This window comes from Meles meles, chromosome 12, assembly GCF_922984935.1.
Source record: "Meles meles chromosome 12, mMelMel3.1 paternal haplotype, whole genome shotgun sequence".
Classification (NCBI taxonomy): Eukaryota; Metazoa; Chordata; class Mammalia; order Carnivora; family Mustelidae; genus Meles; species Meles meles.
In genome coordinates, this window is record NC_060077.1 from 59,706,671 (window position 1) to 59,732,617 (window position 25,947).

The 25,947-nt window shown below is 44.4% G+C and overlaps 1 protein-coding gene across 6 annotated transcripts in view; it reads left to right on the top strand.

Annotated features, from left to right (window-relative positions):
- FHOD3 (formin homology 2 domain containing 3) overlaps window positions 1-25,947 on the top strand; it is a 459,983-nt gene that overhangs the window by 188,208 nt on the left and 245,828 nt on the right. For all 6 annotated transcript variants that reach the window (XM_046025395.1, XM_046025389.1, XM_046025392.1 and 3 more), the window contains exons 4-5: window positions 7,104-7,171; window positions 14,061-14,166. In XM_046025395.1, coding sequence (XP_045881351.1) covers window positions 7,104-7,171; window positions 14,061-14,166 — 174 coding nt within the window. The remainder of the gene's footprint in view (window positions 1-7,103; window positions 7,172-14,060; window positions 14,167-25,947) is intronic.

Consider the following 25,947-nt stretch of genomic DNA (forward strand, 5'->3'; position numbering starts at 1 on the left):
TGCCAGGAAGGGACGCACATTTCCCTGCTTAGTCACGTAACCATCTTACTTCACGGTGCTGACTCAGGACTCTTACACAGAGTCTGGCACAGCAGGAGCCATCGTCTTCTGCACCGTCTCTCCAGTAGAGGCTGTGTGTTCCTTGGCACGTGTTTACAGTGTAGGTGGACAAAGAGGAAAAGGGAGAGTCTCTCTGAATTCTTTTGCATATAGAAGAAGACTCTGGAGCTGCCCTCCTGCTAGCACAGGGTGGGCTCTGGGCCTCTCTCCCTGCTCTGCATTTGATGCCTTCTTTCTTCTGCATTGCCTGATTTTCAGGCAATAGGGACATATGGAATTCCCTCTCTTGGGACTCAGGACCCATGAGAAGAGTCTGCACAATGTATTGGGTGTATTTGGAGAATCAGAGGACCCCCGTGCTCTGTCGCATCACCCATAGGCTGAAGCCCAGTGTGCACCTGGATCTGCACACCTGTAGACCCACACAGAAAGCAGAGGCTGCAGATACTGCGGCAGAATAAGGGAGCCCTGTGGGGCTCAGTCATCCTTCCCTGGGAAGCCTTCCATGTACTGTAACCCGGGGCTGAGAATCACACCTGAGCTCTGCATAGATGGGTTGTTTCTTTTTTTTTTTTTTTTTTTTTTTTAAGATTATTTATTTATTTATTTATTTGACAGAGAGAGATACAAGTAGGCAGAGAGGCAGGCAGAGAGAGTGAGAGGGAAGCAGGCTCCCTGCCGAGCAGAGAGCCCGATGCGGGACTCGATCCCAGGACCCCGAGATCATGACCTGAGCCGAAGGCAGCGGCTTAAACCACTGAGCCACCCAGGCGCCCCAGATGGGTTGTTTCTAAAGGAGGAGTGATTAATGTTGAACAGGGAATGCGTCCAAGAGCCATGTCCAGCATCCCCTCAGGAAGCTGCCAAGCCAGCCCTGTTCTAGGGGAAGCCCTTGATAGTCTCGTCTGCACTGAAGGGGAGGCCTGCACAGCCATAGTGAGTCTGACTTTCTGTATGGTGAGGCCTGGATGTACTACAGATAGAACACTCCATTTCTTGAGTCCTAGTGTCCCCAGCAGTGAAAGCTCCAGACTACACCTCCCAAGGCATGGTTAGCTCTGTATCAAGGAAGCCGGGGCTTGGGCTGTGGGAAGCAGGCTGTGGAGGCTGCTCACGCAGGACACCAAAGGCTATCAGTAGTCACTGGTGTGGGACTGATGATGTGATAAAACGTCCGCTCTTCTCCTCTGCCAGCAGGAACCATGCCTCCCACAACGACAGATTATACCAGCTGAGCTCATGTTGTTGTACTTGATTGCACTTTCAGATATTACATTTTTTACAAAGTGAAGTTTTATGGCAACCCTGCATCAGGCAAGTGTATTGGTGCCATTTTTCCCAACAGCATTTGCTCACTTGGTGTCCCTGTCATATTCCAGTAATTCTCACAATATTTCAAACTTCATTATTTGTTATGGTGACTTGTGGTCAGAAATGACTACTTGTTGAAAGCTCGGGTGGTTGGCATTTTTTTTCAATAAAGAATTTTTAAATTAAGATATGTGCACTTTTAAAAAGATGTAATGTTATTGTGCATGCACTAGATTACAGTAGCGTCAACAGAACTTTCATATGCACTGGGAAACCAAAAAATGCATTTGACTCGCATTACTGTGATATTTGCTTTATTCCATAGGTCTGGAACCAAACTTGGAATATCTCCAACGTATGCCTCTATGTCATTTACAAATGTGCTTGGTTTCTAATCCTTTTTGTCCTCTAGGGGAACAGTGGTGTCTCCTAAAATGTATGTGAAGAACCAACAGAACAGGTCAGGTTGGGTCTAGAGACTATTGGTACAATTATGTTTTAAAAATGGCAATTTTGAGTTTTAGTTAAGCACTGTGATTTCATTGCATACCATGATTTTGGTTAAAAAAGATAATATCAGTGATCTTACAAAAAAGTCAGTTTTAGGGGTGTCCGTGTGCTCAGTTTGCTTTCAGCTCAGGTCATGATCTCAGTGTCCTGGGATTGTGTCCTTGGGCTCTGTGCTTACCGAAGAGTGTGTTTGAGTTTCTCTCTCTCTTTGCTCTGTCCTGTCTCCTGCCCCTGAGTGCATACTTTCTTGAAAATAAACCTTAAAAAAAAACAAAGCAAAACAGTACTTTAGAGTAATAGCTCTTTGAATAAAAATGTGGTCATTTTTATTTCAACCACAATGGTGATGATTTCAGTGTTGCTTTCATATGTTACAGAGACCAATGCATGACATTCTTAAAAATGTTGATTGTGTAGGGAAAAAATTGGTTTATAGTACGTGGGAGAGGATATCTTGGTCCATAAAAGTGAAGCTTCACTGCTAGCTGCTTTTACAAAGGGGTTAAATTAAGCAAACTACAGCTTAACAGGTGCCAGATTGGAAAGATTTCTGATCTAGCCCTCACCTAATTCTTTTAACATACAGAATTAAAACACTTTGCCTTTTAAAGGACGTTTAAGCCAAAATATGTAATATCCTTAAATAGGACAGCTGATCTTTTGCATTTGATAGTAAAAAGCCACAACAACAGAAGTGAATCTGTCTCTGAAGTTTGTAGTGATAATTGTTTTGCATAAAAGAATTATTTGGGAATATTACTATTTTATTATTCAGATTTGTTTGGAATAATTATTTAAATGAATGACTATAAACAGTTTTGTAAATTAAGGGCGATTGAAATAGTGCTTTTCAAATAGAAATTATAGGGGTGCCTGTGTGGCTCAGTCAGTTAAGCATCTGGCTCTTGGTTTTGGTTCAGGTCATGATCTCAGGGATGTGAGATTGAGCCCCAAACTGGTCTCTTAGTCCGCTTAGTATACTCTCTCCCTCTCTCTACCCCTCCTTCCTCACCGCTTTCTCAAAACAAAACAGAACAAAACAAAACAAAACACACACAACAAAAAAAAAAAAAAGAAAAGAAATTTTGTTCTAATTAAAAGAGACTTGGCAAAAAAAAAAAAAGGCGGGGGAGAGTGTTTTGGCACCACTCAATGATATTTTTGGCATTTGTACAAGGATGTTTCTCATCAAAGGTGATGTCCTAGAGGTTAAAAATATGGTGAATGCATGTCAATTAAAAGATAGAGATTGTCAGACTGGATAAAAACAAGTTGCAACTCTATCAGAAACTATGCAAATACTAACCCAAAGTGATCATGTTAATATTAAAAATATAGACTTTAAACAAGAAATATTGCCAGGGATGAAGAAAGACATTATATAATGATAAAAGGTCAATTCACTTAGAAGCCATAGCAATCCTAAATGTGAGTGCCCATAACAAGAGAAAGGCAAAGTGTTCCTAAAGCAAACACTCATACAGGTGCGAGAAAAAATGGAAAAATCTACTGTCATGTTTGGTAATCTCAACACTCTCAGTGGTATACAGAAGCTCATGAAAATATAGAAGACCTGAACAACACTACCACTCAGTTTGGCCTAGTGGATATTTCTAGAATAGTCTGTTCTTTTCAAGTGTATGTGAGATGTTCACCATAGTAAACCATATTCTGGGCCACAAAATAAACATTAATAAATTTAAAATAATTGATGTCTTATAAAGATTATATTCTCATCATAAAGAAATGAAACTAGAAATTGGTAACAGATATGTGAAAAATTCCCAAATAATTGGAAGTTAAACAGTATACTTCTAAATAAGCCATAGGTCCAAAACAAAACAAAACAAAACAGGACTTATTCCCTTTTGACCAGAAAGAAATGTTCAGCATTCACTGCATTTCAAATTGAATTAAAATGGAAACACAAAATAGCAAACTGTGCAGAATGCAGCCAAAGCAGCAGTTAGGGAGATATTTATAGCCTTACCTACTTAGAAAAGAAGAAAGGTTTCAGATCAATTGTTATTGAATTTCCGCCTTAAGAAAGTAGGAAGAAAGAGAAAAATAGGCCGAAAGCAAGCAGAAAGAAGAAAATGATTAAGCCAGGAAAGAAGGAGGAAGAACAATGAAATCAAAAGCTGATTCTTTGAAAAGATTGGTAAAATGGATATAACTCTAGCCAGACTAAGTGGAGAAAAGAGACAGACTGATTACCAATAATAGGGATAAGAGAGGAGATTGCTGTAGTCAATAAAAGGGTAATAGGGAATATGATGACAACTTTATGCTCATGCACTTAACAAATTAGATGATTTGGAAAAATTCCTTAAAAGATGCAAACTATCAAAGCTCATTCAAGAAGAAATAATCAGAATAGCCCTATAGTAATTGAAGAAACTAAATTCATAGTTGAAAACCTCCCAATACAGAGAACTCCTCCCTGCCTCCCTCTGCGCCAGGTGGCTTCACTGGAGAATTCTGCGAAACATTTAAGGAATGTGTAATATCAAGTCTACATAGACTTGTTCTGAAAGTAGAAGAGGAGGGAATACTCCCAACTCATGAGAGTCAATATTGCTTCAACATCAAAGCCATTAGAAGGGAACAAAACTAAAGATCATGAATATTCCTCATGAATATACATGTAAAATATCCTCAACAAAATATTGTCATTCTCAACTAAACTTTTTAAAAAACCTGATTTTGAGTATAATACCGAGTACAAATTGAACACAATTAACCATAATTTTCATTCACGTGAATTGGAAGCCAGAGCACATCATCAGTAACTCTCTGTGATGTTATAAGTTCACTTAAGACATACTTCTTCTTGTCACCTAGTGGGGCATGTGCAAGAGAAGTCTACTGCAAGTCTTATTACCTTATAAAGAGGTACTTAGAATTGACACTCTTCAGATGTTCTTACTGGATAGGATAAATCTCCTCTTTTGGGGGGCTTATATATTCCTATGCTTGCATCTGATTTATTCTTATTTATTAGAAATGGTTCTGGCAACAATCAAAATTTCTGTCCTTGGAATTTGAGAAGTCAGAGAGGTTTAGCTGCTGAAACTGTGGAGTGATCACCCTGGGGACCAGACCTAGGGGTGATGCCGTCCACTCGTTTATTACTTGTGTATGCTGAGGCTGTGCACACACTAAAAGGTCAGCTTGAAAGTTATCTGGGCCTCATGTCTTAGGGTCTGTGATAAACAAGATGTTCATTTTAGGGATGACTGATTTCTCTGGAATTTTCTCGGGTCTTGTTTTTAGGAAGGCGACGCATTCTGTCTTAATCAAAACTCTTCATAGTCAGTAAGTGATCATGGACTGCATATTGTTTAGAAGGCCTTGGGATTTAGCTACTTTCAGAGCTAACCCACCCCCTAGACTCTCAAACTGACACAATCTAGCCTCTATCCCTTACTGGGTGTTTTCATAGGTTTTGAGTCTGGAGGAACCTGACCTGCCCAGTTGCCTGGATGAGACCAGAGAGTCTACAACATAGTGACAAGGGGGCTGGGACTGCTTGACCAAGGACTTGACGGGTCCCGCAGAGGATTTTGGATTTCATTCTCAGTGCAGGGGTAGCCTTTGAAGGGTTTGAATGGGACCAGTGATGCCATCAGGTGGTCATTTTCTCCCAACCCTTCTGACCTTGGGTGGAGAGTGGATGGGAAGAGTGAAGATGTCTGTAGGGAGGCCTTTGGGGGCAGCTACTGCCATGCAGATCTGAGCCCCACCTACCCTACAGCCTTTTAAATCAAGGGTGGGAGCCTGTTCCCTTCCAAAGTTACTGTGCAAGCGGGCATATTCTTCTGATGGCCGGACTTCTGCCAACTCTTACAGACCTATGTGTTCTGTGCCCTTCCACTCAAGTCTGTGATATAAGCAGGCAATGTGGTTTTGCGCATTGCCTGCCATATGCTGGAATTGAAGTTCAGAGAGGCTGGCCTCCAGCATGATACTGCTTTTGACTGCTTTATTCTTTAACATTTTAAATAATTTGGCATCACCCTGTACCATATCAATGTTTGATTTAACACAAAAACTGTCTTCCCTTAAATCTGCTGTTGCATGTTCTTATTTTATAAACAGGGGATCTGAGTCTTAGAAAAATAAACTACTTTGTTCAAGGTCATGTAGCAAGTAGGGAGTGACACCAGCTTTGAGACGTAGGCTTTCTGACTGCTTAGTCCTTGCGTTTATTAAATCTACTCTTCACTACCGGCTGCCTAGAACAGTTCCTGGCAGGTGCTCAGGAAATACATGTTGGATGATTTTTTTTATTGGGTCAGTCTGGTACCTGCTGTTGGGAACCTAACCTGACCCCTGAGTCACCTAGATCAGGGCCAAGTTTGAGTCGTGTGAAGCTGAGCAGAGTCCATGCTCCCAGGCATTCTACATACACTGGAATAACTGGTTTCTTGCTTCCTCCTGACCTCAGCACTTGGGAGCTCTACTCTATTGGCTAACTAGTAATTTTAGCAAGTTCATTTGTCTCCGTGCCACATTGTGACCTCTGGAGGATGGGTCCTAGTTCAAGGTCACCTCCTTATTCCTTATGCCTGGCCTAACTGGTACATATTAAATATGACTAATGGAACACTGGGGGTTTTAGGAGTTGGCCTGGGTCTTGAGCCAGAGAAGACCAACACGGGACTCCTCCATCAAGGCAGATGGAGGCAGGTAGACCCAGAGCTAAGGCTATTTACAGAGCCATCCTCAAGTAATCCAGTCCTGAAAGCCACTGTGCTGTCCTTAGGTCTCTTAAGGTGACGGTTGGATCCTGGGGAAAAGGAGGTGTCTCAAAGCTGAGCCCAGCTGCAGAAAGCATGGTGGGTCAGGGGCTGTGAGGCAAGAAGCGGGGAGGTGGAGGGATGCATCCATCTTGGCTGAGTTAATTTTCTGGATATAGTTGGCCATTAAGTGCAGTGGTCGACAAGCAGCTGGAAATGAAAGTCTGGAGAGAGGGAGGGTGGGGGCTGAGGGTGCACAGGGGGGGGGGGGCTTGTCCTCCACAACTCTCTCGCCCCCTCTTTCGGCCACCTGCAGCAGCCCAGACTGTTCTCTGCACTGTCGGACGTGGGGGCTCTGTCTTCCATGGCTTCCATCTACTCACCTCCCCAGTGGAAATTCTGTTTATTTTTCGCATCCTGTGTTTTTACCATTCATTGAGTCAGTTTAATTAATTCTCTATGTTATGTTTTTTATTCCAGAGAAACTGTACAACTCCAGTGGGCGAGATTTAAGAAGGGCCCTTTTCTCCCTGAAGCAGATATTTCAGGTAAAAATCGAAGAAAAGCATGCTCTTAGGTCCTGTTTGTGCATTGCTTATGGAATTAGATACAGACATGTTTCTACCTCTTCCTGATTACAGAAAGAAAAGTTTCCTTGGATTAAAATGTCAGTGAGGTCAAAATCTCACGGCGAGAGTATCTTTACCATATCAAATATTTCAAACATTAGGAAGTAATGACAACTTGATCAAATCATATTTTTCCATATTGACCTCTGACTTCTACAAAGAGAAACCTACTACGGATGAAATTGAGGTCTTGTTTTCTCCCTCATTCCAACCACCATTTCCCTGCCCCAGGTCCCCTCTCTACTGATGGTCACGCGCATGTGTGCTTCTGTACCGATGGTGAAGAGTCTCCAACAGTGTCTGTGTTCTTTTCTGCTACCTTCACATATGATATGCTGCACGGGTCGCACTCCAGCTTGTTTACTAATGTGGGCAGGCATAGGCATGATGCACTGGTGTGGCTCTGAGTGTTCTTGGGTATGAATACAGCGCAAGTTGCCCCGTGCGTTCTTCTGTTGGCAGGCAGTTTGCTTTATCTGCAGTGTTGCTGTGTTAAAACCATGCTGCTCAGGACATGTCCCCTGTGCACATGTGTATGTCCCGCTTTCGGGGTCCATTTTTTCCTTTGCTCCTAAGCCTCCCCTCTTTCCCTGCCCTGAGGAAGTCAGGAGCCTAAGACGGGAGTGCAGACAAGCTCCAAGCCGCTCACTCATGAGAGACTGCAGGGGATAGAGAGAACGAGCGAGCCAGGGGAGGAGGAAGAGGCTGCTTCCCCGGGCAGAGTCAGGACGGCACTCGCAAGAACTGGTGTCTGTATGGGCTCATTGCTCCTTCTGTGATGGTTTTGGACCCTAGGGGATATAGCGTCCACTTCCCCTTAGCTCCTCTTAGCCACATTCTTAAAAAATTTTCATCGTCAGTGATCGTTGTGTCAGAGTGGCAGTGCCCCTTGTGGATGTCTTCCTGGGAAGGGATTGGCAAAAAGACAGGTCAACCATCCATCCCATCTGCACATTTCATGCCGCTGGTCCTCAAACTTGTTCAACCACACCCTCACCTTCTCCCTGAGCAGAGTCCCTTCTCAGGGTCAGCATTTCCGGACATGAGTCCTCTTGGCTCTCCTGACAGTTATGGTTGGGAACCTACCATGTCATCGCCCCCACGTGCTGCACATCGCCGAGATACCTTGGGGTTGGGGTCTGCCTTCAGGCTGTTACTTCTGGAAAAATTGCAAACAGCTCTCTTAGGGCCCTGCCAGCTTTTGGTTCTCTATCTCAGTCTGTTCTTTAATTTCCTACCAGAGATGTTTGAGGAAATCGTTCTCCTGATGGTTCCATGCAGCATTCTGGATTACATCTGGAATTCTCAGTATAACCTGGAAGCCCTGTGGATATGGCCTTTGCTGCCCACTTCTTTGCCCTTGGCTGCATCCTAAATTCAACTCGCAGTTGCCTTCTGGGGCAAGCCATACTCTCTGTACCTTTGCCCCTGGGCCCATTGGTTTTATGCCCGAATGTGTTGCCACCCCACGTCCATTCTCTGTGTCTCTCAGTTTATCTCCTGCTGTCCCCTCCTGCTAGGGAGGAGTGACTCCTCTCTGTCCCTTCAAATACCTCTGATGTTCCCTATATCTAGTATAGAACTTAAGGTACTACAGGGCATCCATCTGAGTCTAGCTATACACAAGCTCCCTGGATTTCATTGCTGGGTCTTTGGGGCCCCGCACGTGTTTGGGGTTGCTTCAGCAAAGGGCGAATGGACTGGGTGAATTGGATAGTCTTCCAGAAGATGCCTATGTCTTCATTCTTTAGCAATTTCCATCTGTATATCTATCTGTTCCTTGTTTACCCTCGATTACATCCTTCTTTTTAACTCGGATCCCCAGCTGCACTTGGGCTGGACTCATTGTGCCATCAGAGGGCCATGCTCTGGCCACTCCTCACCCTGACCCAGAGTCCCTCAACCTGCCTGCTGCTACTGTTGAGCTTTGACTTCTTTCATACTCTGTTGTTCACCTCACTGAGTGTCCAGCGGGTGGCTGAACTGAACAGAGAAGAGTTGGTTATTCCCAGTGGCTTTAAAACACTGTGATCTGTGTATGTTGAGTAAATCTGCTCTAAGAACAAAAAGAAACCACACACACAATCAGCTCTTCATAATAATCTTGTTGCTGCTGATGTTGTATTACTTTTCTGAGACTGGTGTGTGTGTGCTAACTTTGTCATTCTTAGAGTTCTTCAGGGTTAGGATTCTTGGTGTGTGGGAGAAAGAAGATAGAACGGTAGAAGAAGGGTGCCTGGGTGGCTCAGTAGGTTAAGCATCTGCCTTTAGCTCAGATCATGATCCCGGGGTCCTGGAATCAAGCCCTGCATCAGGATCCCTGCTTAGTGGGGAGCCTGCTTCTCCCTCTGTTGCTGCTTCTCCCCCTGCTTCTTCTCTCTCTGTGTCTCTTATTAACAAATAAGTAAATAAAAATCTTAAGAAAAAGGTAGAAGTGGTTAAATTAAAAACTCTATATTCCTGAATTTATTTACTTTTTAAAAGATTTTGTTTATTTGAGACAGAATGAGTGAAATCATATGGTATATGTCTTTCCCTGATTGACCTTATTTCACTTAGAATTGTATCCTCTAGGTTAATCCATGTTGCCACAAATGGCAAGATCTCATTCTTATGACTGATATTCCACTGTGTGTGTGTGTGTGTGTGTGTGTACACAGTGCATCTTTTTTACTCATTCATCAGTGGAAGGACAAATGGCTTCCATATCCTGGCTACTGTAAATAATGCTTCAGTAAACGTAGGAGTGTATATATCTTTTTGAATTAGTGTTTTCATTTTCTTTTAGTACATGCCCCATAGTGGAATTACTGGATCATATGGTAATTCTATTTTTAATTTTTTTGAGAATCTTCATTTTCTCCACATCCTCACCAGCCCTTGTTATTTCTTACATTTTTGAGTTTAGCCAGTCAGACATGCAAGATGTTAACTCATTATAATTTTAATTTGCATTTCCCTGATGATGAGTGATGTTGAGCATCTTTTCATGTGTCTGTTGGTCTCTTGGCCATCTGGATGTCTCCTTTGGAAAAATGTCTTTTTAGGTCCTCTGCTCTGAATTGGATTATTTGTTTTTTTGTGTGTTGAGTTGTATAAGTTCTGTATATATTTTGGATCTTAACCCCTCATTGGATATGTCATTTGCAAATATCTCCTCCAGTTAGTAGATTGCCTTTTTGCTTTGTTGATGGTTTCCTTCATCGTGAAAAACTTTTTATGTTGATGTAGCTGCAGTAGTTTAATTTTGCTTCTGTTTCCCTTGCCTTAGGAGATGTCTAGAGAAATGTTTCTAGGGCTGCTGTCAAAAAAATTATTGCCTATGTTTTCTTCTAGGATTTTTACAATTGCACCAAAAACAATAAATTCTCTATGTGAACTTTAGGATAATCAAACAATAGTTGAGGGAGGAAGTATTGTTTGTAATAATCTTCTAGCTTATAAGTAAGGGGGAATAATAGAATTAAAGTATCACAATTTTGCAACCCTCAGTGAACGGATCAAGCCATTGAGCATAAGGCCTGCTTGTGGTGGAAATGAGATAGAATCGTCTGTGGCTCCTCATGGGAATTCACATTATCACTGATGATGTGGTTAAGCCAACAAAATCAACCCTAGATCTCATCATGTCTCCATAGGCAGGAACCAATTTATAAATGATCTAAGAAGCGCATGTTAATCTACACCACATTGGTGCAGTCAACAAAATCCAGACTAGGTTACAGAGGACAAATAACCTAGTTTCTTCAACATATAAATTTCAAGGGGAAAAAAGGTGAATTAAAAGACCTTTAAATCCACATGTGTGTCTTATTTGGATCGTGGTACAAAATTTAAAAAAAAGAAAACAAAAACACAAAAACACAAAATGATATTTATGAAACAGAATTTGGGTCACTGATTGGACATTTAATAATAAAGTATTAGTCTTTTTTATTGTGAGTACATAATTTTAAAGTGAGTTTCTTCATTTTGGAGATGCATATTGGAGTATTTATGGATTAAATGATGTGATGTCTGGGATCCACTTCAAATTAACATGGCAGGAGACAGACAAATTAATATGGGGTGATAGAAGAAACAGAATTGGTATGAATTGATTGATTGGCACCTGGGGTTCACTAAATTGTTCTGTCTTCTTTTGTATATGGTTAAAGTTTTCCATGGTGAGAAAACTTAAAAATAAAGCAAAATAAACATGTTTGGGGTATTTGTTGCACTTTCCTTCACCGAGTTTGTTCCGTAGTGTTAACTCTGAATTCTCAGGGATGTTGTTTCTACCATTGATTCATCAAACAGATATTTCTGAGCAGTCGGCATTATGTAGGCAAGAAAGAAGGTGCTTGCTACCCACAGTGTATAATCTGTTTGGAAGACCACACACGTGGGCACAGAACAGCTCAAACCTCGGCAGGGATCATTGGGTGTTGAATGGATTATGCAGACTGCAAGCTCTCTGGGGCTTGGATCGCCTTCTCCCACGCCCACAGTCTGCATTTCCATCATCTCCTGTTTTCTACATGCAGGGTTTCTTTCTGGACCTTAGAGTATAAGCGTGTAAAATACAAAGTCCCTGGTCTTTTGCATTGAGTTGGATGTTGCTTGACTAACAGACATTAAAAAAAAAAAAAAATCACAGGTTAAAGTATGGCTAGTGTAGAAAATTCTGAAATGCAGGGATCATCTCTTATCAGTTGGTGTTAACCTTTTGACTTCATGTTAATTGGAAACCAGTGTTTTAAAAATCATTTATTAATGCCTAGGTATTTCAGAATATGTGTTCAAAATCTCAGGCATTGCCAATTTGGAGGACATTCTCCTGAATGTCTATTACTTATTGCCTTATCTACATATGTACATAAATTGTAGTTAGGGTTCTGAATTTTTATAAACACTGTCTCCCCTGTTCATGTTTGTTCCAAGGACCTTTGCCAGGCAGCCAACCCTCTGCTATATTAATATTAGTGATTAGCTTGAGTGATTTCTTGAGAGCTTGTTCTCACTTTTTCACCATGAAGTCATGTGTGAATCTAGTTTTAGTTAAAGTAATAAACATTTGTTACATGCTTGGAAAAACTTTCTGACTAGACATGAGCTCATCTAAATGTTCACTTTTCACATATGCTGGTGGAAAAGGATATGGATGGAGGGAGAATTATTTTTATTTCCTTTATACATACGAGTGTAAAGTAATTTTCCAAAAACTCATGATATTGTCCCATTTTCTCTTGCTTCCAAAACCATGATTATCTTGAAGTCTGAGTTAACACAGCTGCCTTTCATTACCTTCAGGGCACAAGCTTTGCTCCCCGCCTCCCCCCAGTGCCCTCTGAACGTTGAGAGTATTTTCTGGGTTCAAAGGGAGCCTTCGCCTGGCCTGCCCACATTTAGGTCAAGTCCTCCATCCATATAATTGGAAAATGCCATAAAATCAGAATGAGGGGCTGATTTCAGAGGGATAAGAGAATTATGCCCATTTCTCTATATTATTTTTTTCTTTTTTGGAGATAAACCATGGTTGCTGACCATTCCTATAACAAAAACCCTTCATTATTCCATTAAGCTTTCTACTATTTACATCACTGAGGTTTGTTTTTTTTTAATTTTAATTTTTGCTCTGTTGTTATAATTGAAGATGAATGTTCCAGTCTTAGGCTAGCTGCATTTGAGACCAGGCACCATCCAATTGAGGAAATCTCCTGAAATAATAGTGGAAAAATCCCTCTCTGAGAGCTCTCTAGGACCTGGTACTACAGAAAATGATGGGGCTGGCTGAACATAGGTGATCTCAGCCAAAGTTTTGAGTCTTTATCTGTAAAGTGAAGGTAGGCATATGTCGGTGGTCCTTGAACTGACTGCCCTGATTTCCTGGGGAATTTAGTAACAGAGCTGGAGCCCCAGCCCTAAAAATTCTGATGAAATCCATCTGCGCAGAGTCCTGCTTTCTCCTCCTTTTTAAAGTTCCCCCAAGCAATCCTAGTGGGAAGGAGTCAGTGGTGAGGACCATCTGAGCACCCCCGAGTCACTGGGAGGATGCAGTAAGCACACATTGCTGAGCCTCAACCTAGATAGGCAGTTGGGGTATTTGCATTTCTAACAAGTGCCCAGGTGATGCTCATGTTGCCTGTGAGTCTGGGCACTGCTCTTTGAGAACCACCAACTTAGATGGTCCCTGAGTTTCCTTCCACAGACCGCCTTCTGGGGCCTGTCAGAGTGGCCCCCTTGTGGGGTCACGTGGCTGCCCCCGATGCACGGCTTGTCATGCACTCTGCTTCCCAGCTTGTCCTGCGAGCATTCTGGGAGGTTGAGGCATTCACTTCCTCCCTTAGATACCATTTGCAAGACCCTTGTATCCACTGACCTTAAGGACTGCCTTTTGGAACACATGAATGGCTTTGAATCCTCCCCTTGATGGTCTGTGCTGCGATCGGACATTTCCTGTTGCTGGAACCCAGCGAGCTTCATGTGGCCCGTCCCTGGGGACCTGTCGGGGAGCAGAGCCTGGTGATCGTTGAAGAATGAAAAACAGAGTGCTATAAATATTCCTGACAGGGGATTCATTTGCTGGATCTTTATTAGATTGTCCAGAAGGCAATCATTGGTCTTTGGCAACCAACAATGTGGAGACTGGTTGTAAAATTCCTCTGGCAATAGCTCTAGATGCCTCATTTGAATAGAGCAGAACAATCTTCAGAGGTCAGTCTGGCTTCAAAGGCTCGTCCGTAGTTTTAACAGCCTGCATGAAGGAGGGATGGGGACAGTATTTGAAGATTTTTGTGTTTTTTTTTTCTCCCTCCTTTCCTGCCAGGATGACAAGGATTTGGTGCATGAATTTGTGGTGGCTGAAGGGCTGACGTGTTTGATCAAGGTGGGAGCTGAGGCGGACCAGAACTATCAGAACTACATCCTGAGGGGTAAGTTATGACATCCTGCGGCAAGGGAGGCCTGGCAGTGCCTCCAGGAACTTGGATACTGAGAGCTTTTATTTCGTTTTTATATTAATTTTTTTCACTTTTTTTCATTATTATGTTCAGTTAGCCAACATGTAGTAAATCCCCAGTTTTTGATGTAGCGTTCAACAATTCATTAGTTGCGTATAACACCCAGTGCACATCACCCACCCCCTCCGTCTCTAACCCTCATTTTGTTTCCCAGAGTCCAGCGTCCATACTGAGGGCTTTTAAAAAGACTTGGATTATGGAGTAAGGTGATAAGGACTTTCTGTAGCAAAAGATACCACTCACATCAGATTTTATCACTTCCTAAGAACTCATCAGTGACTGAGCTAACTTGACTCAGTTTTACCTCGCATCTCTTCCCAGTTACTAGGAAGAAAAAAAAAAACCTACTTCACATGAAGTTCTAGACAGTCTCTTTCATTTGGTAAGGAAAAGACCACACTAAGTGGGCCTGCATTTCAGCAGGAAGTCACCCAAAACCAAAGAGGCCAACTTATTTCCTGGGAAAAAGTTTTTTTTTTTTTTTTTTTTCCCAGCTTGGGTTGTTACTGGGAGCATTTGTCAGAAGCTCACATTCCTCACTGGGTCCTCATGTTTCTGACTTGGTAGGGTTGGGGTGGGTCCAGGACTTGCACTTTAAAGAACAATTCTGAAAGCTCCTGGTATAACTTTCCTCCCTTCCTTCCTTCCCTCCTTCTTTCCTCCTTCCTTCCTTCCTTCTTTCCTTCCTTCCTTCCTTCTGTATAAAGTGAAGCACCGTCGAGATTGAAGCACTAAGCATTGTTCCGGTTCATAAAGTTAATGCTCTCTGGTTACAGTATTTTTGTCTACCTTCATATAAATAATTTTATTTGATCCCATAAAGATGTGACAAGGGAGAGCAGGAATTATTAGTGCTATCTAAGAAATCAGTGCTATCAAGTTTTGAGCTACAAAAAGAGATGTAATGTCCTTCAGTCTTATCTCCATTTTGCAACAGAGGGATTTGAGACTCAAAGCCGTGGAGCAGTTGTCAAATAAAGTCCGTTTCTCTAGGGCATGGTCAAGCAGGGGCAGAGACCAGCCCTATCACACACATCTCATCTGGGTTTTGTTCCCTCATCTCCGTGTATACCTGCAACCCCCCAGCTCCCATCTTCCACGTTCACAGGAAGGGGAAAAAGAGTGCTTTTCCTTTTATCTTGGGTGAAGGACAAGTATGTTAAATATGATTTACTCTCAAACGTCCATAGTTGGACTTGAATGAGACAGGCAGAGTGAAAACATCTCGAGCTCCTGGTCTCTGGCTACCCAGCAGGGGCCTCCCCTGGGGGACCTTGGCCCTGGGGAGCCATGGCAGCAGAGGCCAAGAGAGAAAACGTAGGGCTCATGAAGAAAAAAAAAAAAATTAAGGACATATTTTTGAGTCAGTGCTGTTTCTGTTCTTGATAAATGCCAAATGTGTGCACGAGAGTTCCTCAGCTTCCCGGTTCTGCTCCACGGTGTTCGAGAGGCTGGGGCATCGCCTCCTTTTGCCCCACTTCCATCTTTTCCTGGGCATGTGGTAGATCCTCATTACGAGTTGTCAGCTTAAGGATGGATTTCATGGGTTCTATCCCTACTGTAGTTAAAACACGGAAGCTTCTACGGGGTGTGTAGACTGATGAACCATAAACTCGGTCCCAATGTTGCCTCCTTTTGCGGCTGTCTTTGTGTCTGAAGAGATTCTCATCTTTAGATTTCCTTTCACACAGGTCCAACTCCTAGAAAAGGGAAAGGCACAGGGATAAGGGTGAGGAAACTCCTCCAGTTTACTTTCCACCTGGCTTATGAATGTTTATAAGTTGAACCACCTGGAAGGAAAGAAACCTAAAATTACCTGATTTTGAATAGTGGGTTCACATGGTATGGATTTGTTGTTGTTGTTGTTCTGTTTAAAGCAAATACACACACCTCTCTATCGAATTAATAGTATAAACATCTACGTGTTTACCTTTCTTCTTCTGACCCTTATCTAGGAGCATGTATAGAAATGTCATTACACTGTAACTCCAGGGTAAGCTTCAGCGTTGGTCTACAGCCAAGGCTGGGTTGAGGGAAATGGCTCTGCTGGTTGGCATCAGCCCTTACTAGGACGGTCACATTTTTTTTTAAAAGATTTATTTATGAAAGGGGGTTGGCACAGAGGAAGGGCAGAGGGAAAGGGGGAGAGAGAATCTCAAGAGTATTCCCCACTGAGTGTGGACCCCAATCCCAGGGCTCAATCCCAGGACCCCAAGATCGTGACCTTAACTGAAATCAAGAGCCAGCTGCTCAACCAACCGAGCCACCCAGGCACCCCAGGAAGGCCACATTTTTGTCAGAAGCCCCTTGCAGACCTCTCTCATAGGTTGGGACCAGGCCACCTATAGCTGTGAGGGAGGCTGGCAGACAATTTGGCTTCCTGGACACAAGTGGAGGCAGCAGAAGAGAAAGGCATGTCTCTAGACCTGACGAATCCGGTTACCAGCACCTGCCACATAGCTGGAGTTAGGAGGAAAGAACTCAGTCCTGCCAAGAAAGCTCTTTCTAGTGAGCAGCCCTGTTGTGGCCCAGTAGGAGGGAGGGAGGGAGGACCTTCCTGCCATGGAGGGGATTGTGCTGGGGCAGAGGAGCTCAGCAGATGTACAGGGCCCCAATGGTGAACTGTGTGAACTGTGCTTCCTGGTCAGGAAAGATGGAAAGTTGCAGAATCCTTCAGCGAGGCTCTCTACCTCAGTGCTTCTCATTAAAGTGGCAGTGGTTTGTCTCATTTTATTTTATTTTATATTTTATTTTTAATTTTTTTGGCAGTGGTTCATTAATTGGCAGTTAGCATTATCAGAAAGGTGCCCACATCCGCTACTGAACGCTTGAGAATCCGAACACCCAAGCCCAACCAGGGGAGAGTCCTGCCGGCCATGTGCTGCTTCTCTGTGTAGAAAACACCACTGACGGAAGACCCTCACTGCAGACACCCCTTCCTTATGCAGGAGACGACTCTGCATTTTCACTGCCGCCACCAGGGTCTTGCCTTCAGAGCTGTCCTTTCCAGTCGTGTTCATTGACTGAAGGTCGGAGGCTTCCCGGGCATTCCCCGGAGAATGAGCAAGGGCTCACTCCCATTCAGGTGATTCCAGGATGTTCCGTTTCCCATGGAGTGGAGGTGCCTTTGCGTGCCTCTGCCATGTCCGCTAAATCTCAGAAGCCTCCCAGTGAGCAGAGCCGCGTGTGCAAACCTCAGCCCACTGTGACATATCTGACCAGAGCCCGTGCCAGGAAGGTACCTTCTGAGGAATGCAAACGACAGATTTCTCAGAGTGTGCCTTTTGTGTTTTTATATAAGGGAACTATCATTTTTCCAAGCCCGCATGTTGAGTCACCCCTTTCTGACTTGGAAGAACTTCCCCTGTAGGCTTTTTAAGGTTTTGATCAGCCGTCAGCAGCCACCAGACATTTGACATCAAGGACAACTTTTGAATTGCCTCCTTGTCCAACCGCACTTCAACCATATGACCTTGGGTGAGGTATGGTGAGGCCAGCTGTGGATCTGGAGAGAAACTGCAGAGTTTGATAGTTTTGTAACTCATAGTTCCCTGGGGAGAACACAGTGTGCCCCATGGAGGCCACTCAGGAGAAGCATGGGGGTCAGTCCTGAGGTAGAGGGAGAGGGCAGGCATCTTTGTTGTGGTTTCCATGGGAGGAGTGGGCGAGATGGGGTAAGACTCAGGAGGGGCTGGTGTGAATAATTTCTGTGGGCCCTGGGGCAGTTAGGGTGGAAATATCATGGCATAGAGTGTGAGAGCCCGCCAAGGCAGGTGGCTGGGGGTGTGCACTTAACCTCCTGGAGAAGAGCAGACTGACCTCTGCCCCTTGCCTCAGAACTGCATCAACAGGTGGGCATTTGGAAAACAATATTGCAACCTATAAAGTGGGTTGTTTGGTAACTGCTGTGGAGGATAGCGTGCCCTTCACGAAATTACCTTAGGAGCTCTGCTCCATGGGACCACATGTGAGTCCCCCAGATCCAAAGGAAACAAGAACATTTGGAGAACCCAGGGCTTTCCACATCTGCTTTTAGAACACGATTAATTTATCTTTCTTTTTGTGCTCAGCCGTCTGTCAGCCTTTTTTTTTTTTTAAAGGCCCAGGAATTTGTTGCTTTTTGTAGAGGATGTATCTGCTGAGAGGTAAAGATAGGTTTTGAGTTATGGTGTTAGTCAAGAGCTCTCCAAAAATGTGAGCCGGCTGCTGGGAAGAGGTCTAAATGCACAACATGCAGAAATAATATTTATCTGACTTATTATTCTTGGATGGTTCTAGCGAATGATCTAAAGTTTTCGTGATAGCCCGTATTTAATATAAGTCTCCTGTGGAATTTTGTACCTCCCAATTATTCTTATTAAAGTAGGACCTAGAATGGTATATTCCTGGGAACTTGGGCACCCATACTGGGCCTTCATTGTGGGCCCCGTCAGGCCCTGGGCATGGGACAGTGAAACCAGTGGGCCCTGGTGAGGCTCCCTGGGGGGCGCCGCACACGGGCCACTTCCCCTGTTTTGTCTCCTACAACTTACATATTTAGAGAGTGTATGTAGGTGATCTGCTTCGGGGAGGAGAAGAGATGAGTAGACTCTGTGAGACCAGCTGCCTTTTCTGGCTGTACTTCAAGGGAACCTGCTTCTTAAGGCCTAGTTTTACACAGAGAAATCTGATTTGATTTCATGTAAAGCAAAGTCCCTGTTAATCATAAAACATCTCCATCACTATCACCAGCTGGATAAGGTCTGAGAACTACTGTAGCTCAGCCCTTTCATTTTATTTGTCCCTATAATGCATCTTTAAAAAAATGGTTTAATGCCTGTCAACATTTAAAAATTGGAACATTTGACCTAAAAAAATAAAAAAAAATCCAGATTTCAGATTTCGTTGGGAAAAACCGGAACCAGAGAATTTCAGTGCTTTGCCAAATATCACTTAACTGTATTCCACTCTGGGGAAAGAAAATGCCTTCCATGTTAGGGGATCTCTTAATGAGGTTCAAGACTCTGAGCCAGGAGGTTTTTGTCGGTTTCAGCAGCACCAGCAATAGACATGTTATAGACGGCGTGGAAGGAGATTCCTGATCTTAGGATCATTTGTACAAAATGATCAAATGGTGTTTAAACCCAAATCCTTCATCCTGGAAAAACTTAGAAGTTTGTGTTTGGCATTTCAAAACATGGGAGGAGGGTAGAGGTTTTGGCTCAGATTGCAGACAGGGAGTGTAGGGAGGGGCCCAAACTGGCCCCAGGGTGGTGGGAATGGGAGCAGGAGTGGGGAGCTGCTCACTTCCTGAACTAAGCTCAGGTCCTGGGCCAATGTGTTTTCTACTGAACAGCCCGGCTTGACTCTCCATCCCCATACACTGGTCCTGGGGTGCCCCTGACCTGTCTTGGCAGAACCTTCCTTCCTCTCCTGAGATGAGCGCATAAGAGTGCTCAGTCAGGGCTTAAGGCGGCCACATAGCCGGGCTTTGATGGGGATGATACAAGGGCACAAGTGTCTAGGTGGGGATCTGTCACCAGCCCCTGGGGGTCGAAGCCAGTGTCCGTGATAGAGCTCTTCCTCACTTGATGTCCTTCCTTGTGCTAAGTCCGTGTGACAGGGACTGTTCTGGTAGGGAATTATGTTGGCTGGCATGCATTGGCAGCCCACGAGGCCCAGCTGAACTGGTAGGTTTTTGTTTGTTTGTTTGATTGTTTTTGCCCGGTAGAATATGTTAAAAATGTTTTAAATAGACGGAACATTAAAAATTGGGAAATTTGGACATAAAATTATGGATTTCTGGCTTCTTTTTGAAAAACCGTATGCTCAAGCCCACACTGCGTCCTCATTGCTGTGTGGCCATCCTTAGCTAGAGTTAGAAGCAGCTGTTGCCTTGACATGGAGCCCACGGGCTCTGTACGCCTCCGTCTCCACCTCCTCTTTTTGTGTTGCCCCTGGGTTATTTCACCTATGTCCTTGCCTCTGTGCCCTGGAGGCGTGGAAGTTTGAAATCTTTGACTGAGGACATCACCGAGGGTGAAACTAGGAGTCCAGTGAGGGAAATTGGAAGAGTCTAATTCTTTCACAGCTGGGCATAAGTTGTGATGTTGTCGTTACTTTGTGGACTTGGCTCTCAAGTCTGACATGAGTAAGTGTTTTCATTCTACCCCACCCCAGCGTTTCTCAGGAGGTGCAGAGCTCAGCAGTGTCCTCTGCCTTCTCCCCCACCGAAGGCTTTACACGAGTATTATCTAGGGAGAGAGATCGGGTCACCATACAGATTGTGGCATCCTCTAAATGGCCAGGCTGGAGAAATGGAGGCTGAGGGTAGGTAGAGCTGCTTACTGAGGCCAGAGCATGTTGACAAGAAGATGACCCTGTTGGACACTTGCTGCCTTAGTTTCTCTTGTAATGTGACAAAAGCAAGACTTTATCTCCGTCCCAAATCATGTGCCCTGGAATCCACTGCTGAAAGTCCTTATTGCCCACTAATCAAAGGAGGGGTCCAGGTGGGTGCCAGAGATGAGAATGTCAGGGTCAAGGCTAGCAGATGGGAGGCAATTTCAGATGGACGTGTCTGAAAAGGAAATGGAGTAAAACCAAATGATGTGCATATTTTTCTTAAAACAAATGGCCTTTTGTAATTTTTTATTGTGCAGTTTGTGAACACATCTTTGTATAGAAAGCAAACAGCACATAAAGGAAAAAAAAGATAAAAACCACCCATAGTCCTGTTAAAGATAAAAGCCATTTTCCACCCACACATGTTCATGCCTACTTCACACATGCCTTTTATAAAAATGAATTGTCCTTTAAGTGTGCTGCCCAGCTGTGTCAAGCCTGGGAGTGGCTTGAAAATGGCCTTGGAAGCTGGCTTTGTGACATCTCTCAGACCTTGGTCCAGTTATTTAACTGCTTTCTACGGCTGCTTCCAGGGATCCAATATCTACTTTATTTGGAGTGTTGTGAAGGTTCAAGGGCTCATAGAAAGGCCTGAATTGTAGCTATGACAGTTATTATCAATAATAATCAGTGATATCAGTGCCGTAACTACCTTTCGTGGGCTAAATTGTATACTTCCCCCAAATTCATATGCTGAAGTCCTAATCCCCAGGATCTCAGAATATGGCTGTGTTTGAAGATGGGGCCTTTATGTATTTTTTTAAAAAGACTTTATTTATTTATTCATGAGAGATGGAGAGAGAGAAGCAGACAGAGGCAGAGGGAGAAGCGGTCTCCCCAAGGAGCAGGGAGCCCGATGTGGGACTTGATCCCAGGACCCTGGGATCATGACCTGAGCAGAAGGCAAATGCTTAGCCATCTGAGCCATCCAGGTGCCTAAAGATGGGGCTTTAAAGAGGTCCGTTTCTGCGCTTAGACCCCTAGTCTGTGATATTTGTTACGGCAGCCTGAGAAGACTTATCCGCATCCTAGCACACAACCCTCTGGGGGTTCCTTGCCTATTACGTAGGGTGAAAGTTTGGAGGATAGTGTTGTTTTGTTAGAAGGTATGTACATTTGTATCTTGTTTGGGATTGAATCATTGTCCTGAGAAGGGATAAGGGAATTGATGCTCCCACCTGTGTTCATTTCTGTTCATTTGCTCCAGGCCTCGGTGATCCTTCCCTCTAAACTTTGTCACTCTTGGTGGTTAGGGCACCCTTATTACTACCAATGAATTTTAATACTCCCTTTAAAAAAGTGCTTTGTAATTCTGGTTGTCACTATGTTAAATCTGTCAATTAATTTGGGAAGAATTAACTTCCAATGTTTATTGGAAAATTCAAAACTGGGACGCCTGGGTGGCTCAGTCATTAAGCGTCTGCCTTCAGCTCAGGTCATGATCTGGGGGTCCTGGGATTGAGCCCCACATTAGGTTCCCTGTTCAGCAGGAAGCCTGCTTCTCCCTCTCCCACTCCCTCTGCTTGTGTTCCCTCTCTCACTGTGTCTGTCTCTGTCACATGAATAAATAAAATCTTTAAAAAAAATGAAAATTCAGAATTATTGCTTACGTGCACGTCTGTGTCCCAGGACAAATCCTTTTCAAGAACCTAACTTTTGTATGTGTTCTTCTGACTCTTGTGTGAGATGTCTAGCTCCTTTGCCTTGGCTACAGAATTTTCGGTGTATTTGTCCTTGGTGTTTCTGTATTTATTCTTGTTGGTTTCCATTTTTAAGTTGGGCCTGACATTTACCACAAGACAGAGTGAGAAGATTCTCTCCATGCCTTTCCTTATTTTCTTGTTCTGTAAATTGGGTTTTGGAGTGTTATCTCCCGAGAAGGGTCTTTCGCACTCCACCCCTGCCCTTGGTATGTTTTGCTTGAAACAGGGAACATTCTGGGGCCCTTGGTTCCTCATTTGACGCAACTTCTTGGTGAAGATGGTGAGGGAGAGTCCGCTCCTGTCCCTCTATGTTTCCGTGTGTGAATCTCTTCTTAGACAGGTAGCCGGCCTGGTGGAGACTCTGTCTGCGGGTTGCGGCCCCCACCAGCCAGCTGGGGTAGCTGCGCCACTTGTATAGCTGGAGGACATGGTCTTATGTTTCGTTTGTTTCTTTTTTTTTCCCCCATGTTGAAATCTTTGCTTTGGTGTCTAATGATCTCTGGGCCCTGGCTGTGTCTGACCTCAGCCTGACCTTCCCGCTCACGGGCCTGGCCTGCTGCTGGTGGTGTGGCCTCCAGGTGGGACCAGCCACAGGGCAGAGGAATTCAGTCAGGGGCAGGAAGACCGTAGCTCGTCCTGCTGGGGAGGAAGGCTGAGTTCCTCTTGTGGCCACTGTCGGTGTATGGGGACAGACGTGCCACCCCAGAGGGCTTTGAGTGTCCCATCTGTGGCCCCTCTTGTCACCGTGCACCCCTTTCTTAAAAACCAAGACAATAGCTAAGAGCTACACTTTGGTCCTTCCTCTTTTGGCCAGTTTGGGCACGGGGCCAAAAATGGGCTCACGGTGGGGCAGCTCACATCTCTCTCTTGTCCTGCCCAGATCATGGGGTACCGTGGGTTTGCTCAACTTTTGTCCATCACCTTCTACAACATGGCATTTCCCCAAAGAGGGCATTGAATGCCAGGTCCAGCCTTCCCCTGGAACCTGCGGCAGCTTCTGGTGTATGTGGCCGGACCCCCGAGTCAGCGGCCTGTGGCTGGCTCTGCCTCATCTCAGGGCTTGTGGGAGCTCTCCACTAGCACTTCTCACTGGTCCTCTGCGTAGATTGGTAGGAGGGTGGTTTGGAGGCTGCTTGCTGTGGTGTCATTTTTTCTGGAAGTGCTGCTATTGTATCCTCCTTGCTTGTGGCCTGTGCCCTGGCATGGCCTCAGTCTCTCGGTGCTGTGGACAGGAACACAGAGGGTCAGGAGGAGGAGCTCTTGCCCAAGGAAGCAAGGAAAGGCCAGAGCTGGGTCCTGAACTTTGTTGGGACAAAGTGCCCTTTGTTTTCCCTCTGAGTGCTCAGGTGAGAGAGGAAGGGACTGGGAGAGACCCCTGTTGAGGCAGGTGACAGGCGGGACCCTGAGCCCCTCACCACATCTGGCAGCCAGTAGCATATCTGCCTTTAGTTTCTAACTCTACATGGACACTTGGGCTTTAACAGGATTTTGATTTTTCCCTTTAACCCCTCTTCCAAGCTGCTTTCTCCGCCTGTACTTAGAGAACATTTGTTTCCTGGTAATTTTGCTTTTTGGGGTTTAGGATTAATAAGGCTTTTCTTCCAAGCTTTAGTTTTCCTAAAGTAAACATCAGTTATTAATACTGTTGAGTGTAGCAAGCATTAAGTAGTAATAGAAACACTGTGTAGAGCGGTCTTTATAAAGCAGTAGACAGCCAGGTCTGCCTGGGAAACATTGTTTCCAACCCAGGGCATCATGAGGCCAAATCAGGTGAAACTGCTGATACTTGACCATTTTTTTGCTTATAGAAATGGTAGGCTTGAATAGTTTTCCATAATATTTGTATCATCATTTAATCTTGCCTACTTCCCAGACGGATTAGATGCTTCATTAAAACTTGCCTTGTACTCTAGATAGAATTACAGCCCTCTAGAAATTCAGGCCAGTTTGCAGACCAAATAAAACACAACCCAAAAAAACCCCTTGAAATGTTGTGCTGTCATGTCTCTGAGAAACTTCGATCTAAACCATATCAGTCAGAGTCTCAGCCAAGGAGATCGTTCCAGAATGTTCCTCTCCTCCAGAAACCTCCATCTTCTCCAGTTTATCCGAGATGAGATAGAAGAAGAAAAAGCAGAGTTACTCAGCCATTCCCAAGTGTGGAGTTTTCTATGACCAAATCTCTCTCCCGTGTGTTTATGAGGAATTTTTCTGCTCTATTCTTATGGAAGATGGGCCTTCTCACCCCGCCCTTCTCTCCTTGCTCGGGAGACTTCCCGAGGGACTGAGGGCTAAGGCTACCTTCAGACATAATGGTTATTTCCTTCGCTGTAAATTTATCTTACATGTGATCTTCTTTTTTAGGACTTCTTAAAAATTCAGGCTTTTAATAGTACAGAATGTCTCCAGCAAATTTTAAACCTAGCGCTAAACGTGGATTAAAATTATCTTCTTGCCTGGAGTTTACTGAGGAAATGTCACTCACTGTGTTCATCAACTGTTGCATTTTGGAGTTTTGGGAGCTCTTAGGAGACTGGCCAGCCTCCCAACAGGATGCGCTCTTCTTCCTGGCACTGTGGCTTCCCCGGCCATCCTTACACACAAGGTCCCCGGCCCAGATCACTCTGCAGGGCCTCAGACCTGCAGAGCCAGCCACGTCCTGGGTATCCCGAGTGCATCTTGTCCAAACCCAGCCCATCTTTGGTCTGCACCCCCATGGTCCATTCATCGTGTGGTGAAGAGCAGTCAATCCTCCATGACATTCAGGACCCTTTACCTCCAGAGCCCTGGTCTCTTCCTCACTCTCTATAATCCTCTGTCCCCTAGTCCGGACTTCTCTGCCTCTTACTCCCTTTCACGTGCCTTCCTTTTTTTCATTCCCAGTTCAGACCTTCATTTTTCTCCTTCCTGATCTGCTCTACCAGCCTGCTGACTAGTCTCTCTGCTTTCCCTCCTGCCTCTCTTTGGTCCTTCTGGAACATTCTTTTGTTACCTGGAGTGACCTGCAATGCTGGCCTGGGCTCCTCAGTCCTTGGTGTAGATCCTTCAAGGGCTCCTCTCATCCTCAGGATGAAGCCCTCACTCTTCCATGTGGGTGGCCCCCACCCTGGGCCTTCTGAGTCTGTCTGTCCAGTCCACATCAGTGCTCTCTTGGACCTGAACATCTGCCTGGGAGGCCCTTCCACACCTGCTTCCCACTTTATCCCTTGCTTCCTGCTCCTACTCAGGATGGGGTTTACATACAATATTCTGCAGGCCACCTTCCTTTGCCCCTGAGATTTTGGTCCTGACACTTACCTCACTGATAATATTTGTTGAGCATGTGCTATGGGCCAGAGACCCTAAGATAATTCTGTTCATGATACTTGGCTTCCTATGTGTCCATTTCCATTCTTGATGCCAGGCATATTTTAGGAATTTAGCAAAAATTGGCTGAAGGAGAAGATTCATGAATGATAGAATGTCTGCGGGGAAAAGAACTCATGCTTCCAAGGAAGCTGCTGGTTTGTGCTAAGGGTTTGAGAGAGCTCGGTTCTGCTAATCTTGAAGCTTTAGCCCAACAGATCTCCTGTTCCGAAGCACAATAGCATGAGTTGATTTGTTTTGT